Source organism: Papaver somniferum, chromosome 6 (assembly GCF_003573695.1).
Source record: "Papaver somniferum cultivar HN1 chromosome 6, ASM357369v1, whole genome shotgun sequence".
Taxonomy (NCBI): Eukaryota; Viridiplantae; Streptophyta; class Magnoliopsida; order Ranunculales; family Papaveraceae; genus Papaver; species Papaver somniferum.
Window position 1 is genome coordinate 14,722,498 of NC_039363.1, and position 18,016 is coordinate 14,740,513.

At 35.8% G+C, this 18,016-nt stretch overlaps 2 protein-coding genes across 2 annotated transcripts; one reads left to right on the forward strand and one right to left on the reverse strand.

Moving 5' to 3' along the window:
- Positions 1 to 11,033: 11,033 nt before the first annotated feature.
- On the forward strand, positions 11,034 to 13,537 carry LOC113290526 (O-acyltransferase WSD1-like). The gene is made up of 5 exons (XM_026540120.1): positions 11,034 to 11,771; positions 11,870 to 11,948; positions 12,330 to 12,547; positions 12,635 to 12,772; positions 13,523 to 13,537. The coding sequence occupies exons 1-5, from the start codon at positions 11,034 to 11,036 to the stop codon at positions 13,535 to 13,537; spliced, it is 1,188 nt and encodes a 395-aa protein (XP_026395905.1).
- On the reverse strand, positions 13,399 to 14,601 carry LOC113290527 (purine permease 3-like). The gene is made up of 2 exons (XM_026540121.1): positions 13,897 to 14,601; positions 13,399 to 13,794 (listed from the first exon to the last, which is right to left on the reverse strand). The coding sequence occupies exons 1-2, from the start codon at positions 14,599 to 14,601 to the stop codon at positions 13,579 to 13,581; spliced, it is 921 nt and encodes a 306-aa protein (XP_026395906.1). The 3' UTR covers positions 13,399 to 13,578.
- Between the last annotated feature and the right edge of the window lie 3,415 nt (positions 14,602 to 18,016).

Genomic DNA, 18,016 nt, shown 5'->3' on the forward strand with positions numbered 1-18,016 from the left:
TGCTTGGAGGCTATGTACTGAGAAGGATAAAGAGTGGGTTAAAATCATGAAATCTAAATACTCACCATATTGTAGTTTTATTCATCTTCAAGAATCTCCTAGCAATTCATCTTGGATTTGGAAGGGTATAGAAGTTGGTCTACAATATATCAAACAATTTCACAGGTGGGGTAAGAGATGGAAAACAAATTTTATTATGGTAAGATAAATGGGTAATAGGGTTGAATTCTCCTCCAACTTCTAGAGACTCTTATCAGGAACCTGCTAGAATAGTATATGTCTCTGATCTCATTCTAGACAATCCTAGAAGATGGAATGAAGAGCTAGTTTGGTCTTTATTTCCTGATGAAGTTGCAATTTTAATTCTCGGAGTGCAGTTGGTTCAACAAGGTTCGGATAAACTTGTATGGGAGCCAAACAGATCTGGTGAATTCTCAGTCAAATCAACATATAAAGTACTAACACAGTAAAGTTATGCTAGCACTAGGTTTTCTCAAGTAAACTGGAAAGGTATTTGGAAATCTGAGGCACCACACAAAGTTAAATTATTTATCTGGAAATGTTTTATGGGAATAGTTCCAACAAAAACTAAATTACATTCTTATAAGTTAGACATTGAAGTAACATGCCCAAGATGCCTACAATCCCCAGAAACTTTGCGACATCTCATTATAGATTGTGATCACTCTAGATTGGTATGGTTATCAATGAATATAAATGTGGAAACCTTGCAAGCACAACAAATTCAAGTTCAACACTGGATGGTTAGTTGGTTTCAGACAGATTCAAGTTGTTCATTTAACCGTGAAGATAGGAAAATATGGATTCTGACTCTGATGACTACAGCATGGACACTGTGGAAAAATAGATATTCCAAAGTTTTTTAAAATAAAAATAAGAATATACATTTTACAGTTCACTTTATCAGGAATATGGTGAAATAATGCTCTTCATTCACTCAGTTACAAAAGCATAAACCATATGAGAACTGGATTGCTCCTCGTCTTAATTTAAAATTAATCTAGATGCCTCTTTTGATCATGATACTCACACTTTTGGCATTGGTTTGATTATCCGTGACTCTACAGAGCACTGCAGGGGAATCAGAGGCAAATATTTCAATGGAGGAATAGATGCAGAACAAGCAGAGTATCTGGCCATGAAAGAAGCCATCATGTGGGTCAGAGACTGCGGTTTAGCAATATTATTTTGGAAAGCGACTGTCAGGATGTTATAAACTCTATCAATACTGCCAAACCTTGTGTCCACTGGATGAACCAAGGCCTTGTAGATGAAATAAGGCATATGTTATCTTTTTCTTATAATGTTATGGTGAAACATGTTAAAAGATCAGCAAACACTGTTGCTCATGTTATGGCTAACACCTCTAGGTCTGACAGACTATCTTTCATTATGATCATGATATCCCGGATAAATTCTTAAGTATAATTAGGGATGATCAACAAGCCTGTCAATCTAAGCTATGTATAAATCTTAAGATATAAATATATTTCCTTTGGTTTGCATCAAAAAATTATATTTTCGGTTCATGCCAAGTAAGTATGTACCCGAGAAAAACATCCCAAACCTCTCACTTGTATAATATCTCAGTCAACAAATATGCTTCCCTATTATATTATTGACAACAACAAATGTATCCATTACCCATATGTATAGACTTGTTCCAAGACAAGTCTTTACCACGCCACGCGTAACTGAAAACCTCACTTTACAAATACGATACGATGATCCGATGAGTTAGGGACGAACCTAGAATAGCTGAATTTTTTTCCAGACCCAGACTAATACACCTGGGAAGCCTAACACTATTTTTTCAGGGTTATTTAACTTTTGATATCCAGTAAATGTCCAACACCTAGCTTTGATACCCAATATTTGAAATATTATCGGTTAGTACCTTGACCAGTGACTGACTGTTAGATACTAAGGTTGACCATATTATTTTTCTTTCTTTTTCTAATTTTGTTTTAAAAATAAAATCCGTTTGATGAGTTTACCCCTAACAAAAAATCTGTCTTCTTCCTCGCTCTTTTAATGTGTTACGTTAAATTTAATCACCCAGAAAGCGTAGGAACTGATGTGCGTTCGTCCAAAGACAATTTAAATCAATCACACATAAATGAATTGGTAAAAGAAAACATGATTATACACCATGGCAACAACGAGCTAAGCTCATTTGGGTTGTTTCATGGTTTGAAACTTCAGCTGAAGCTATTGTTCCTGTGACTGATTAGTGAATTTTTGAGATGGGTTTTGAGAAATTATTTGAAGCTCAAGAACAATACGAAGAATGGGTACTCAACCTGGAGAATTTGGCGTGGTCTTGAGGTTGTTTTGCTGTTGAGAAAAACAACCAGGTGATGTAGTTGTTGCTGTTGTTCTAAATGGTGATACATGGGATCATGTATGGTTTATGAATGATTGAATGGTTTGGTAATTGTGGGTTGTTATTAGAATTGAATGAATTTGCAGAGGACGAGATTGGATGTCATTAGAAGTTGACATTTATTCCATGTCTGAATCACCAGTAGAAGGCACATAGGGTGTTGGCAAAAATGCCAGAACCATCAGTTCTTCACCCCAGTCCACTTATTTCAAGTATTGAGCACTCAGTATTATTCATGACGCATTCCTTAGTAGCTCCGTCCCTGAAGACAATATGGACAATACAAAAGAGAAAGCAGGGGAATGGAAAGACGAGGCAAAAGATACGGCAGGTTCGATGAAGGATAAGACCATGGATTCCGCAAGTTACATGAAGGATAACGATATGGAAGAAAAGACCAAAGATATGGCTGGAACGATGAAAGATAAAGCAAAAGAACGAGCAAATAATGCAACTGAGAGTGCATCTAATTTAGGTGAGAAAGCCAAAGAGACTGTCTCAAATGCAGGAGTAAAAGCGAAGAAAAGTTAAAAATATTTGGGAAGCTACTATAGATACTAGAGAGAAAATCAAACCGACTATTGCTGGTAAAGCCGATGAGATCAGTAGTAATGATGAAGATGAAGTTGTTAATGATTTGAGGAAACGCACTGGTGGTTATGATCGGAGAGACACTAGAGATCTTTAAATTTGCCATTGTATAATCTCCGTTTCTCTAATTTTGTTGATATAGGATCTTCTTTTAGAACCGTCGGATAAAAGGTCATTTTTGGGTTTTAAAAATAACAAATTTATTATTAAAAGTAATTAACAAATTACAAAACATTATTTTGTTTTTAAGTCAACTGTTTAACTTAAGGGTCCTTAACAAGTCAAGGTACCAACCGATAATATTTTCAACATTGGGCATCAAAGCTAGGTGTTGGACATTTACTGCGTATCAAACGTTAAGTAACCCTTTTATTATTCTTTTATATCTTGTGAACCGGAATGACAACCTAGACTAAAGCCTCAGTTAGCCGTTTCACAAGTCTGTCAGTGCAATAAGTACGTCTTAGGTACAGCTCCGACTCCAATAGTTAAAATTAAAATGCAAGTTAGAATGATGTTTAGGAGCTCACGTCCTTAATCAAACCTCATAGTAACAAAAGATAACAACCGGCCTTTGACAAGCAATTTAGAATTAATCAAATGTTGTTAATTGATTATTAGAAAGAAAGAGAGATTGATAATCGTTATTATAAGAGTACAAGTTGAATTAGTGTATGTAAACTATGAGGCACATTGGAAAAATGCTTATGATTTATGAAGCAGAGGGGTCACCATGCCCGACTTATCAAAATCGGAAAAATGCGGGGAAATGCCCCAAGGTACCCCAAAATGGTGGGTGCTCTATTATGCAGCCATGTGTTATAATTGGTCCGTCACATGTCACTCACGTGTTTACATGGTAAGTACTAAAATATTTTAATTAAGAATTCCCAGCGTGTGCTTCCCGCGGACCTATTGGAGAAATCTAAGGGATGCAAGAGACGGATTGAGATTCAACATGTGGCAATCTATCCAAATGAACGGGCAGAGATTTTATTACCGTTTAATTAAAATTTGAATTATTGTTCAACTGTATAACTCTTAAGAGCAACTGCAGTGTACGATTAAACCCAAATTTTTAATCGAGTGGGCCGGCGTAGTGGGACGGACCATCGATCAAAATTTGATCAAAGAGTAAAATCCAGACCAAATTTGGTTGGCGATCAAGACCAAACCCAAATATAGTCGGGCGTTTATATAATGTCCTCCTACACTACGGGCGTTGATATAATCTCCGCCTTTCATCGCGCGTTGGTATACATAAAGCCTCTCTTTAGGCGTTCATATAATGTACACCCCACTCCTAAAAGTTTTTCAAATCTTTCTTTGGGGCGTTATCTTTATCAACGCCCCACTTCTTTTTTTTTTTTTTTTTTTTTTTGTGAATCTCCCCGCCCAAACTCAGGCGGGATCTTTACAAACGCCCCATTTTAGGCGTTATCTTTATCAACGCCTGATTCCAGGCGTAAGCTTTATCAACGCGCGACCAAATTTACTCTTTCCCCACTGCGTCACACGACGGACTAAACCCAAATTTGGTTTTTTTTTTTAGTCTTTGGTCATACTCGCACCACTGTGGACGCTCTAACTCAATCTCACATCCGAAGCAGTTGACTATGCCACAAATAGATCTACATAACGGAAAACTCTAGAACTCGCACGCTTAACATGGGCCGGATATGGGACAATTAATTCAGAATTTTGATCATTTCCCTTTTCACCATTAAGATTGTGACACGTCATGTCCCAAATCTGGACAAACCCCTGCTATCCCAGCTATAGCAAGGTACATACACACCGAGTCATACCATTAAAGCAGTTGACTTTGCCCCAAAAGACCTATATAAACACCGAGTCATACCATTAAAAGTTTTAGAAATTAAGCATTCTTACAATCCTGAAAAACCTACCTAACATTACTCCCTCTAATTCGGAAAAAAAAATTATAATTTTTTTGTTTTAGCATAAAAATATGTCAAATTGGAAAAGTAATAGTATCTATTTTCCATAAACAGATGAGGTATTATTAGACTACAACTAAAACTAACTGTTAGAGAATTGCTCGGTCGAACTCGCATTCGTTGCTATCTCAAGTATGTTTGTCAATGTTAGAGATCAAAACTATAAGTCTTGATTTCAATTCTACTATAGCTAAGGTCTCGGACTAGGATAAAAAATGTAGTTGAGCTCAAGAACTCCATGGCAATCATCATACAAGACGAAGGAATACTCAAGGAACCGATGGATCTTCATCGAATAAAAGGTATATGGAGACTTGAACTTATCTATCACTCAAAAGTATATCTACTCTATCTCCTATCTTGAGACAAAAGTCGTTTTGCTATATAGACTTAGATTATACACATTTGGTATTTCGAGCCGAGTTTACCTCGCCTATCTATTTCTCGAAATATGTGTTGGTAAAGCTTTCGCTTTAGCCAAGTTCATCTTTACCTAGTGACGAAAGTCATGTTATGTTTCAATCACTTTGAAAATTGCTCTGACGAAAAATGGTTTGTGAATAACAACTATATAACGTCTTCTGCGAATTTTTCATTGATTGAAATGAGAGTTTAGATTGTATAACCATTGATGGATATAAGCATTTTTGTGGAAACACATATATGTATAAGTCCTATTTCTTGAACCAAAGTTTGCGAACTTTGTTGATCAAGAAAACCAGAATTGTTTGCACAGTTTGCGAACTCAGTCCGCGAACTGGCGGAAGTTCTCATCCGAGAATATCTGCTGGAGTTTGGAAACTCACTCAGCAAGCTCAGTCCGCGAACTAGTGAAGTTCTCAAACCCGAGAATTTCTACTGGAGTTTGTGAACTCCATCCGAGAACTTAAGTTCGCGAACCCAGTACGCGAACTTGAGTAGGTTATATCTAAAAATGATTGTTCTTGAACTCATCTTTATTGATTAAGGAATGCTTTTGCAAACCGTGGCTATAAAGTTTATGAACCGATTCGAGTGAATTAAATCGTTTTTACTTCGATTGTGTCTTGTGAAGTTACATAAGATCTAAGGAATTGAACAACTCTCTAACTAGTTCATTTGAGTCATTTGAACTAGTTATGGTGAAGAAGAATATGGTTGATATGAAAGTGATCATATGGCTAACCATTTGGTTAACTATTGTTGAATCAACTAATGTACAAGTTTGGGTACGGTTACACAAGCCCAGGAACATGCATTTCATTTGTGTATGACAAGTTATGTTTTCGATCTAACGGTTGATAAATATTAGCTTGAATCTAATCATTTTTTCATCTAACGGTGAATATTGAATGCTTTGTTACTAAGATAACATTGATTGCAAACCCTGATTTGAAAGACTATATAAGGGAGAACTCTAGCAACTGGGAAAACTAATCCCCACACATTTTGTATGATACTAGTTGTGCTAAGCTAGAGTCGATTCTCCTTTAACCTCTGGTTTTATTTTCTCAAACCGGGTTAACGACTTAAAGACTTCATTGGGATTGTGAAGCCAGACCGATACTACTTTTCTTGTAGTTGTGTGATCTGATCTTGCCATTTCTATCGTACGATTACAATTGTAATAATTGGCTTGAGATTTCTATCTCCGATAGGCAAGATAAAAAGTAATCACAAACATCTTCGTCTCATCGTTTGTGATTCCACAATATCTTTTTTCGCTGCGTCGACTAAGACTATTCTGAGGTGATTGATAATACTAGGTTGTTCTTCGGGAATATAAGTCCGGATTATCAATTGGTTCCTGCTCACCTTGATTTATCAAAAGACAGAACAAAAATCGTAGGTATATTCTTGGGATACGGATTTATCTATTACCGTAAACTTTTCTGTGTGATACAGATTTGTTTATTAAAGTCTTCGACTTTGGGTCATAGCAACTCTTAGTTGTGGGTGAGATCAGCTAAGGGAATCAAGTACGTAGCGTCCTGCTGGGATCAGAGACGTAGGAGCATAACTGTACCTTGGATCAGTGTGAGATTGGTTGGGGTTCAACTACAGTCCAGACCAAAGTTAATTTGGAGCATGCTAGTGTCTGTAGCGGCTTAATACAGTGTGTATTCAATCTGGACTAGGTCCTGGGATTTTTCCTGCATTTGCGGTTTCCTCGATAACAAAATTTTGGTGTTTGTGTTATTTCTATTTCCTCATTATATTGTTTATCTTTATAATTGAAATAATACAGGTTGTGCGTTAAAGATCATCAATTAGAATATCCAACCTTTGGTTGTTGATTTACATTGATTGATCCTTGGAAATTTGTCTTTGGTACCATCCAAGTTATTCCTTGTATTTGATTAAAGACTCGCTGATTCTATTATCTCGAGTAAATCAAATCAAGAGAGAGATATTAACTCCTCGATACACTTTAATCTAGATTGAGTCTGATTGTCTAGCTGATTCTCTACTAAAGTATATTGGAGTTAGTCCATACAGATTGCTAAGAGAAATATTGGGTAGTGTTGTTAGACCCCCGTTTTTTCACTAGCAAAAAAAAAAATGAATTTGAGTTGCCCAACATATCAAAATGGTGTACCTGCGGAAGAAATAAGCTTTGCATCATTTCTAACGATAATAAAGTTGGCCAACACAATGCAATTTGATTAACACACCTCCTGTCAGATTAAACATCGAATTAACAACCAAATAATAAACATCTTCTAAATTATGGATTTTTTTCTTTTTTCTTTTTGTTTTGAAACATTTCGTGGGGTTAAGGAGAGACCCCAACCAAACAAGGAAACTGAAACCAAAACTAACTAACACGAAAATACACAAAAAACTTCATATCCTCCTCAATAATTTCCTTGAACTCCTCAGAAAAATCATCGGGCGCGATCTCAACAAAAACCTCAGCGGGATGCATAGCAGCAATAAGAAAATTAGCCACATTATTATTGTCTCTATGTACATGGCTCACTTTAAGTCTACGAAAAGATCTTCACAAATAAAATATATGTCTCCAGATATGTATATACCCCCGAGTATGTTTAGGATCCTTGCTATTAAATATGTTATAAACAACCATACAACCAACGACAATGTAAATTCTTTTAATCTTTTCTCTAGTTTAAAGAGAGCTCCAGAGCTAACTCAGCACCTTTAAGTTCCAAATTCACAACAGTATCAGGACCTGAACCACCACCAACAACAGCTTCAGGAAACCCATCAGAATTCTGAATAATTGCACCAAACCCTACAGACTAATCCCTCATTAGCCCATCGATAATAATTATTACCTCATCCACAGCTAGATACATCCATATACAAGGGATAACTCTCTGTTGACTAAGTATGCAAGAAATACTCCATTTATCCAAAAAAGCTTTAACTGACAGCGAGTCCATATCAAAGAAAAGACTAGCTTCCACTTTCAATCTCAAATCAGTTACTATAAAAAACTTATAGAATCAACAATATTTACCTTGTCCATATGCAACCTCTTAGTTCTCTCATTTCAGATGTGATATACAAAGCTACTCAGAGCCAATTTCCTAGTGGTATTACAGCTCATATCCTTACAAAATTTACCATACACCACTCAATCTCTTGCTGCCAATCCAAAGAACAACACATGGTATACCCCATCTTATACATAAGACCCTTCCAAATAGTAGAAGAAAAGATGCAACTATAAAACAAATGATACTCATTTTTCACAACCTTCTTAATTACAATATAAGCAACTAACAATATTTATACTACTCCACTGTGATAGATTTCTTCTAGTTTTGCATAGTCAACCAACTTATAAAAGAATTGCAAGGAATAGTACTCTTGAACCAAACAAGGTGAACCAATCCACCACTCTCCCCTACTGAGATATAACCATATAAGTATCTTTCATTGAAAAGTCTTCATGTTTACTAGCCTCCCAAATCAGTTTATCCTCCTCTCTAGAATCCACTTCTACTTATTTTACGTGATCTAGCAGATTAATACCATCAACATCCTCCGGTAAAGTCCACTTATCCTCGACAATAAAATCAGAGACGGAATAAAAACCCTGTTGAAAGAAATAATCAAGATCACTAATAAGTATCTGATCACAAAGTCTACCTCTTGAATACCAGAAGCCAAGCAAGAAACTAGCAGCATGACCATCCCCCAAATAGTTCCTATGAATGGCTTAGCTAAATCTATGCAAGCTAAAATTCTACTCCAACTCCAAGAAAAATCTTGCGACACTTCTATACTCCAGGAATATTTGGATTAAATCAAGTTTACCTTAACAAATTGAGTCCCAACAATTTCATTCATTGAAACCAAATCCCGTATGTATCTGAAATTGGCAGCATATTGGTCAGCACAATATTTTTAACACCAAGACCCCCTTCAGCATATGGCTTACAAATCTGAATCCAAGTGATTGGATTAATTATGTCTCTTTCCAAGGTCAGTACCATCCCATAAAGTTCTTATGAAAATAAAATTAAGTTCCTTATAGACCCACTTAGGAAGTACGAAATAAGAGAACCAAAAGTATACCATACCATACAAAACAACTTTTATATAAGCAATAACCTAGGGGGATAAGCTAAAAATCTAGTTTTCCATGATATAATTCTCTTAGTTACCTTAGCTAACATAGGAAAACAGTCAGTATGCGATAACTTAGTAGAAATAAGTGGTATACCTAAGTATCGAACAAGGAGGGACCACTCAGCACACCCAACAAAAAGTAAAATATGATCCAAAAATTCTCGTTGGATACAAGAGTGATAAAGAGAAGATTTTTGCATACTAACCTCTAATCCAGAGCTAACACTAAACTTCTTCAAAGAATCTTTAATCACCTCAGCAGCCTCAAGAGTACCTCCAAAGAAGACCAAAACATCGTCGGCGAAGCTAAGATGGGTCAATTTAGTAGATTTACATCTTAGATGAAACCCATACTTGCAACCACTTTCATTTGCAAAAGAACACTTAACATCTCCGTCACAATCACAAAGAGGTAAGGTGATAAAGGACAACCTTGGCACATCTCCCTCTTAGCACCAAAGAAACCATATGGTGAACTATTAACCAAAATAGAAAATTTGGAAGTATAAATGCACAACATCTATTAGCCAATTAATGAAATCAATAGGAAAACCAAACTTTTCTAGCGTAACAAATACAACATTCCAGCTAACAGAGTCATACGCCTTCTTCAAGTCTTTTTAGAGCACATCTGGATGATCCTTGTGCTTATGATAGTCCTAACCAACTCATGGGAAAATATTATATTGTCTTGAATGGACCTACTAGAAATAAAAACCAATTGATTCGAACTAATCAACCCTCTCATAACTACTTTCATTCTTAAAGCCAATATCTTAGTTATGCATTTATATATTACATTACAACAAGAAATTGAGCTAAAATCACTAACAGAGACAGGGTTATCTACTTTAGCAACAAGAGTTATAAATGTACTATTTACCTCTTTTAACAGCTTTCTTTTGTTGAAGAAATTCAAGATAACAACTACAAAATCATCCCGAAAAATATCTACTTGGTTGTGAATCCTACGTGGAAAATGACATTTTCTTTCACGCACATTCTATTAGTAAAGTTTTTACCAACACCAGGTTTTTAGGTCTCTCTTACTCTTTTTTTTCTTTTTCAGATAAACGGATGGTGAAGAAAATATCAATCCACTTGTTTACACACGAGGCGCTTTAATTAAACCGGACATGTCGCTATGATATGAAGTCCAGATGCCAACATTTATCGCTCATTATTAATCAAAACTTTAAAAGAGGATAAGATTAAGAGTAATTGTGGAATTACACACTGCGTTGACTGGTCAAAATATCTAACAGAATAGTGCATTTTTCCAAACTCTGAGAAGTCGGGGCATGTCTGCAAGATGCCCCCTCGTTGCCGATTGATTCATTCATAGCAAAACAAATAAATAAATAATGGTTAGTTAAGTGCAAATGATTTCTTTTCTCAATTTCTCCTCTCTGTGACTTCAGCCTTTCTATTTATATGGCAAGCCATTTATATATCGATGACAGGTACTAGTCTAGCATCAAAGCGCCGCCATGAACAAAGAGGAGCCTCTGACCCCGTTTGGGCGGATGTTCTCGCAAGAAGAAGGGAATCAAGTTATCAACTGTGCGATGAATCTCAAAAACCCAATCAACTTAGAATCCGTTAAAGCTGAATTTAAAAATTCCATCCTGATTCAGCACCCAAGATTTCAAAGCGTCTTAGTAAGAAACACGACTAATGGTAGAGAATATTGGAAAAGAGGTGATGTAAATTTAGACAAACACATATTTCTCATTCAAGACATCGACCATGGTGATTCTTCGACGTCCAGCATCCTTAGCAATGACGAGATCGTGAATGGGTATCTGGCAGATCTTACTGTTTCATCGCCTCTCAGCATTGACAAACCATTATGGGAATTACATGTACTGAAGGATCAAAACTGTCTAGTATTGAGAGTTAATCATGCTCTAGGTGATGGGGTATCTATAATGTATTTGATTTTAACTATGTGTAGGAAAGTTGACCAGCCTGATGAATTACCCAGCATCCCTAAACACAACTACAAAACTAGTAGGATCAATATGTGTGAAATGATATGGAGATTGGTAATGAAGATATGGTTAACTATTGTTTATTTAATGGGTTTCTCACTTAGATGTTTGTTTATGAAAGATGCTAAAAGCAAAATTAGTGGTGGGCATGGTGTTGAACTATGGCCTAGGAAGCTTGCTACTGCTAGGTTCAAGTTAGACGACATGAAATCTGTCAAGAATGCCGTGCTTAACGCTGTTAGTATCGTCCATCTTTTATCCGTCTCTCTCCATCTTGTAGTGTGTTTTCTCGGTCAATTAGTTTTCAGAATGTGTATAAATTTATTTGGCAGACAATCAATGACGTTCTTATCGGAGTTGTTACATCTGGATTATCGCGATACTTGGATTACCATCGAACCCCGAACTCAAGTAAGTCCCAAATTTATTTCCCTCTCAGAAAGCTAATTACACCTCGGACTCTCGAGCAATTAATGCTACTGTACTTCTCTAGTGTTGATCTGAGCTAATTCTTAAAGAATTTTTTGTTTAGCACCCAAACAGGGACTTCAAATCTCGGGAATGGCAATGGTTAACCTTAGGGAACAGCGTGGATTGCAGGTCCAAAACATTAACGACTTCAAACTCTTTCTTATTGCATAATTCTGGCTGGCCTGCTATATATAATAGTGCACTAGTAGCAGACTTCTATCTAAAGAAGATGCACGGTACAACCCTTTCATCGAAGGGATGTTAGCATAATCACCTTAATTACTTGCATCTATTTCTCATATAAACGTCTTACTTTTACAGGATATGGCAAATTTGGTGAAGAACAGTTGGTGACAAGTTGGTGGGGTAACATATTCGGATACATTTTACTCCCAATTTATCCCCATAAAAGTGTTGGTAACAATCCGCTTCGATATGTCATGAACGCCAAAGAAATACTTGACAAGAAGAAACTATCGTTTGAAGCTCATCTCACTTGCGCAATTACTAAATCTGCAATGTCACTTTTGGGTCCCAAGGTTGTTAAACTACTAATCAAGTGATCAGATTTTGAACCATCGAGAATGTACTTATCAACTTTAGATTTGTTTTATTGTGTGTTGCAGGTCACGTATCTGCTCACCAACAAGGTTGTTTGCAATACAAGTTTTACGATAACCAATGTCGGTGGTCCGCAAGAAGAGGTCATGTTTGGAGGAAATCCAGTAACTTCACTACGAGCAACTTCGTTAGGTTTACCCCATGTAAGCAGCTTTTTTCAATGATGATTTGTTTCAGCGGTTCTGTGTCTGGGTTCATTGGATTCCAAGTAATTAAACTGCAGGCACTCACAATGCATATGATAAGTTACGCTGGAAATGAGAAATGCAAATTCTTGTGGCTAAAGACATTATACCAGACCCTCAGTTCCTCGCAAAGTGTTTTGAAGATTCATTGCTTGAAATGAAGGAGGCTTCTACTGCTTCTGTTAAGACATGATCAGAAATTCTAAAGTACTGGTGTGGTACTCCTCTTGCTGAAACTACTCGTGATAAGTGTGTATCTTTTTTCTTTTTTTTTTGGTTAACAAGATTGCTGAGGGGGGATACTAATTCATAGGAGACAAAAAATTCTTGGTATCGTGTTATTTTATTTTAGTTTGCTTGTATTAATAATTGATTTATGCATGTTCTCACCGTTGAATTAGATTTATAATTTTGTTCGCGGATGGCACGTATCGGGTAGCATTGAAATGGCACGGGAAAAACTAAGAACTTAATAAATTAATTAAATTTTTTTAATGTGCAAGCATTTCATCATCTTTGGCCCAAAAGGCCAAAAACTGAATATATCAATTACATGATCATTGGACAATTCTTAATTCCCGTTCTCTAAATTCATACCCAAAACTTGGTAGTCAAAAAATCAGTATATTAAATTACTGGTTTGAGGAGGGAGGTTTTCGTCTTGCTTTAATTCGGAACTCTGCTTCTCCGCTTCTGTGTTCTTTGTAGCCTCCGTACAAGTAAGAGATGAAACCCTATAATGAGAGGAATAACGCAATACCTTTTTAAGATTTGAAGCTCTCATGGTAGAATACGACAGATAGGATCTCCGTAACGGGTAGCATTACGGCAGCGATAATACCAGCAAGCAAAGATGTTGAACAAAAGATAACTCCTGCTGTCCCGACGAAGTAAATCTGCGACATAATGGCAATAGCTACTAGCACCACGTAATACTTGACCTCCCCGAGCTCATACTCTTTACCTTCTCTTAATATTTCCTAATTCAATTCATATTAAATATTAACATCCAAACAAATTGTAGTGTGACAAATTATCTGATCAAAAAAAAAAAGGTAAGAAAATCCAGAATAATTTGATACCTTGTGATCATTGTTTACAATCATCTCAACAATGCAGAAAAGGGAAGCAACCACAGCCGTCACAATCTGCATTTCTATCACTAAACTGTAAGTTAAGGATTGCTTAGCTTTAATGTACACCAACTCCGCCAATGGGAACAACAGTCCACTGATTACAGAAGCTCCAACCGTGAGAAAAAAACCCAAGTAGTAATCTCTGTTAGACTGATTTACGGGTTTATCATTGTTCGAATGAAGACCCAGAAGCACGGCTCCAACTGTTAATAGCACAACTACATTTATAGAATACGGAGTGAATTTTTGGTTAACAAGAACAAATGCGAAACCATCCGTAAAAGCCAAATGAGTGGACATTATTAATGTAGATGTCGAGACGGGAAGAAGGGAAACACCATGAGTATATAAGTAATCGTTTAACCCCAAGAGGAGACCGATAAAAGCGCTAGCAATTATCAGAGGCTGTGTAATGGTGAAAAAAATTTCTCTGCCATTTTCAACACCGCCACGGCGGCGATTGAAGATGTATGAAACCGAGAGAGGGAGGATTAGAATCGGCCAACCTGCACTTGCTAGCATACTCGCGAACCATATTCGCTTACCACCACGGACGAAGTAGAGACGGATTAGAAGCGGACCTCCAGTGGCACCAATTGCTAATAAGATGCAATTAAAGATCATAAGGTACTTTCTCCTGACAGTATCCATGTTGTTCCAAGTAATCAGTAATGCTTTAGAAGCTTAGTTCCTTCTGGTCGCAAACATTATGCAAATTAAAATTTTAGTACGGTGGGGACTGTAGTTTAGGTAGGTTTCCGGTGCATAATTTAATGTTTGAATGTCGATATTGCTACAGTTGCATTGCACGTTAGCATTTAATAAGATTTTAGCAGATTTGACAATCAAATATACCATTAACGAGATGACCACTTGCATGGTGAGGGGATCGAAATCCAAACTAATTATGACTAATCCTTCTAATCGCACTATGTTTATCTCATAGGAACGGAACAGAGGCTAGACTATATTAGTAACAAATAAATCCTTTGTAGGTAAGAAGACTCGAGATATTTTTGAGAAAAAAAATTGCAAGGTATGAGACGACCCAAAACACACTTGATCATGATCAAAATTTTAAGCCTACTTGGATATTGGTGATATAAGCGTTCCTAAATGATTTTCGATTTAAACCACGGTTTTTGTTCTTATTTACACCACTCTTTTTCATTTTTGTTTAATCTTAAGAAATTAAAGACGACATCGATCTGTTTAGGTCGAGCTGATGGAGGAGTTCACAATAATTGGGGACTGTCAATTTTTGATTATCAAACCAATATTGTAAAAGATGACCTATTTGTATCCAATTTGATCGAATTGGAATGTTATTGAAAAATACGTGACAGACATAAAACGCATTTTGATCATACAGAAGGACTATCTTCGGTTATCCAATTATTTCATACAGACTTGGTCGTAATTAATCGCCTAAAGCTTTAGGGTAGTGAATCTCACGTCTTGTCGCGATGAATGCCAACCAAATATTAAGAAAATTAGAGAAAGCAACTGGCATTACTCCCGGGCCAGCTGAAGTTATTATAATGATCCTACGAGCCTACGAGGTATTGCTATAAGAGCAAGTCTTAGGGTGGAATTCTTCCATCTTCCACGCCATCTCAGCATATGGGATTGTGGATGGAAGCGCAAGTGCAATGGTGGAATAGTAAAAACGCTATTCTTAATGGAGCTAAAAAAACGCAATTAAGAATGAAACTTTTTTTTCAGCCGTTAGATTTCAACAATTCATTTTAAATCTACGGATAAAAAAAACGCAATTAAGAATGGAGCTAAAAAAAACGCAATTAAGAATGGAGCTTTTTTTCAGCCGTTAGATTTCAACAACTCATTTTAAATCTATGGATAAAAAAAAATGCAATTCTTAATTGCGTTTTTTTAACTCCATTCTTAATTGCGTTTAACGCTATTCTTATTAGCGTTCAGATGGATTCCACGAAACCGTGGAACCTTGCTTGGATTTTCTGTGGAAGACCCCAACTTGGAAGCCACTAGACTTGACATTGCATGGTTTATCCACACTTGGAATAGTTTGGATTCCACCATAAGACTTGCTCTAATACCCTTTGATGGACCATATATATACTCAATTATTAATAGACAACGGAATCACTTTAAAATTTGTTTTCTCTTTTTTTTTTTCTTTTCCAGATCTATTTTCTCTCTATGTTTCTTCTTCTTTTTTTCTTATGAAAAAGATGATGATGAAGGCGATGATGATGAAGACGACGACGATGATGATGATGTTGATGATGATGATGATGTTGACGATGATGAAGAAGATGATGGAGATATTTACGTTTTTTTGTTGCTATTGTTTTTTTTTTGGTTGAAGATGATGAAGATTTTTTGTTTTTTCTTTTCTTTTGATGTTGCTGTTGTTGAAGATGATGAAGAAGATGAAGATTTAAGTTTTTCTGATATTTGTTCTTCAATTTCACGTGAACTTTCAATTTTTATGGATTTTTGTTGTGCGTTCATATTTAAGAATGAACTTTGTTTTCGATCTTGAATTATTAGGTGTTCATTCGAAAGAATGAACTCTGTTTTTTTATGTATGTTCATGTTAAAGAATGAACTCGGTTCTAGGTTTGAATTAGGTGGTTTTTGATAGAGTTTCATTTTGACGAATGAACTCTGATTTTTGTTAATAATAATGAATTTTTATTGGGTGTTCATTTTGACAAATGAACTCTGATGTTTGTTCATAATAATGAACTTTTATTGGGTCTTCATTTTGACGAATGAACTCTGATTTTTGATATAATAAAGAACTTTTATTGGGTGTTCATTTAAAAATGATCTTTGATATAATAATGAGCTTTTATTGGGTGTTCATTCGAAAGAACGAACTTTGATTTTTGTTCATAATATTGAACTTGATTGGGTGTTCATTTTGACGAATGAAATCTGATTTTTGTTCATAATAATGAACTTTGACTGGGTGTTCATTTGAAAGAATGAACTCTGATTTTAGTTCATAATAAAGAACTGGGTATTGATTTTGAAGAATGAACTCTGTTTTTTAAGAATGAACTATGTTTGTTCGTATTAATGAATTTTTTGTTGTGTTTTCATGTTTAAGAATGAACTCGAATCTACAAAAGCATTACCAAACACCTGATAGTTCATGTAACATAATGAACTCCTACAAGAAAAAAAAAGGGAGTTTAGAGTTCATCAGAGGGCATGAACTCAAATAATTATGGAAATAGAAAAGTTATGAAAATTAATGCTAAAATAGTATGAAAGAATATTTTTTTCCATTTTCTATTTTCAAATAATTATGGACCAAACAGGAAACGGTTTTCCCAAAGGACCAAACAGATTTGAAACCACCTAAAAAAGGACCAAATGATTATTTCCCCATTAAAAATTAGATTCAAGTTCATTCTCATATACTGATAAGCACATGAAATAGGAATGGCATGTTTTTAGCCAACAATCTTCAGATGATAAGCATACAAAATAGTCATGGTATGCTTAATTATCAAACTTTAGAAGATCATTGTTGAACTTACCTGAGTCTGGCCTGGTCCAGCATTACTTAAGCTCGTTTCCGCCCTCCCGCCAATGTCCATTTCTAGAAACACTAACAAGACTTTGCTTTGTAACTTAATTGTTTTTAACTTCTTTGCTCGTAACTGGCGAGAAGAGGGAAAAATATTTCGGATACAAATCTACTTTGTTAGTAATTGGCGAGTAAATTTGTTAATCACTTGTAGTTATAAAAAGGTCGCTCATGTTGTTTTTTTGGGAATGACGTCAAATGAGGGAGAGTTCAATTTTAACTTGAGCTTGATTGATATATCTTTGTGAGGGAGTGCGGGTGTGGAATTATAGGAGATGCTTGTACCTTTATATCTCATTGATGAAGAGGATAACTTTACTTGGTGAAGTCGTCTAAATAAAAATCTGGTATGTTATTCACTAGTATCGATAACTCTTTTGTGTAATTCATTAAGGTCCCTTGTTTTTCACCTTTGCCAATTTTGTTGACAAAGATGGGGAGAATTATTTAGAAGTATTCTACTATGAATATGGCTTTTCG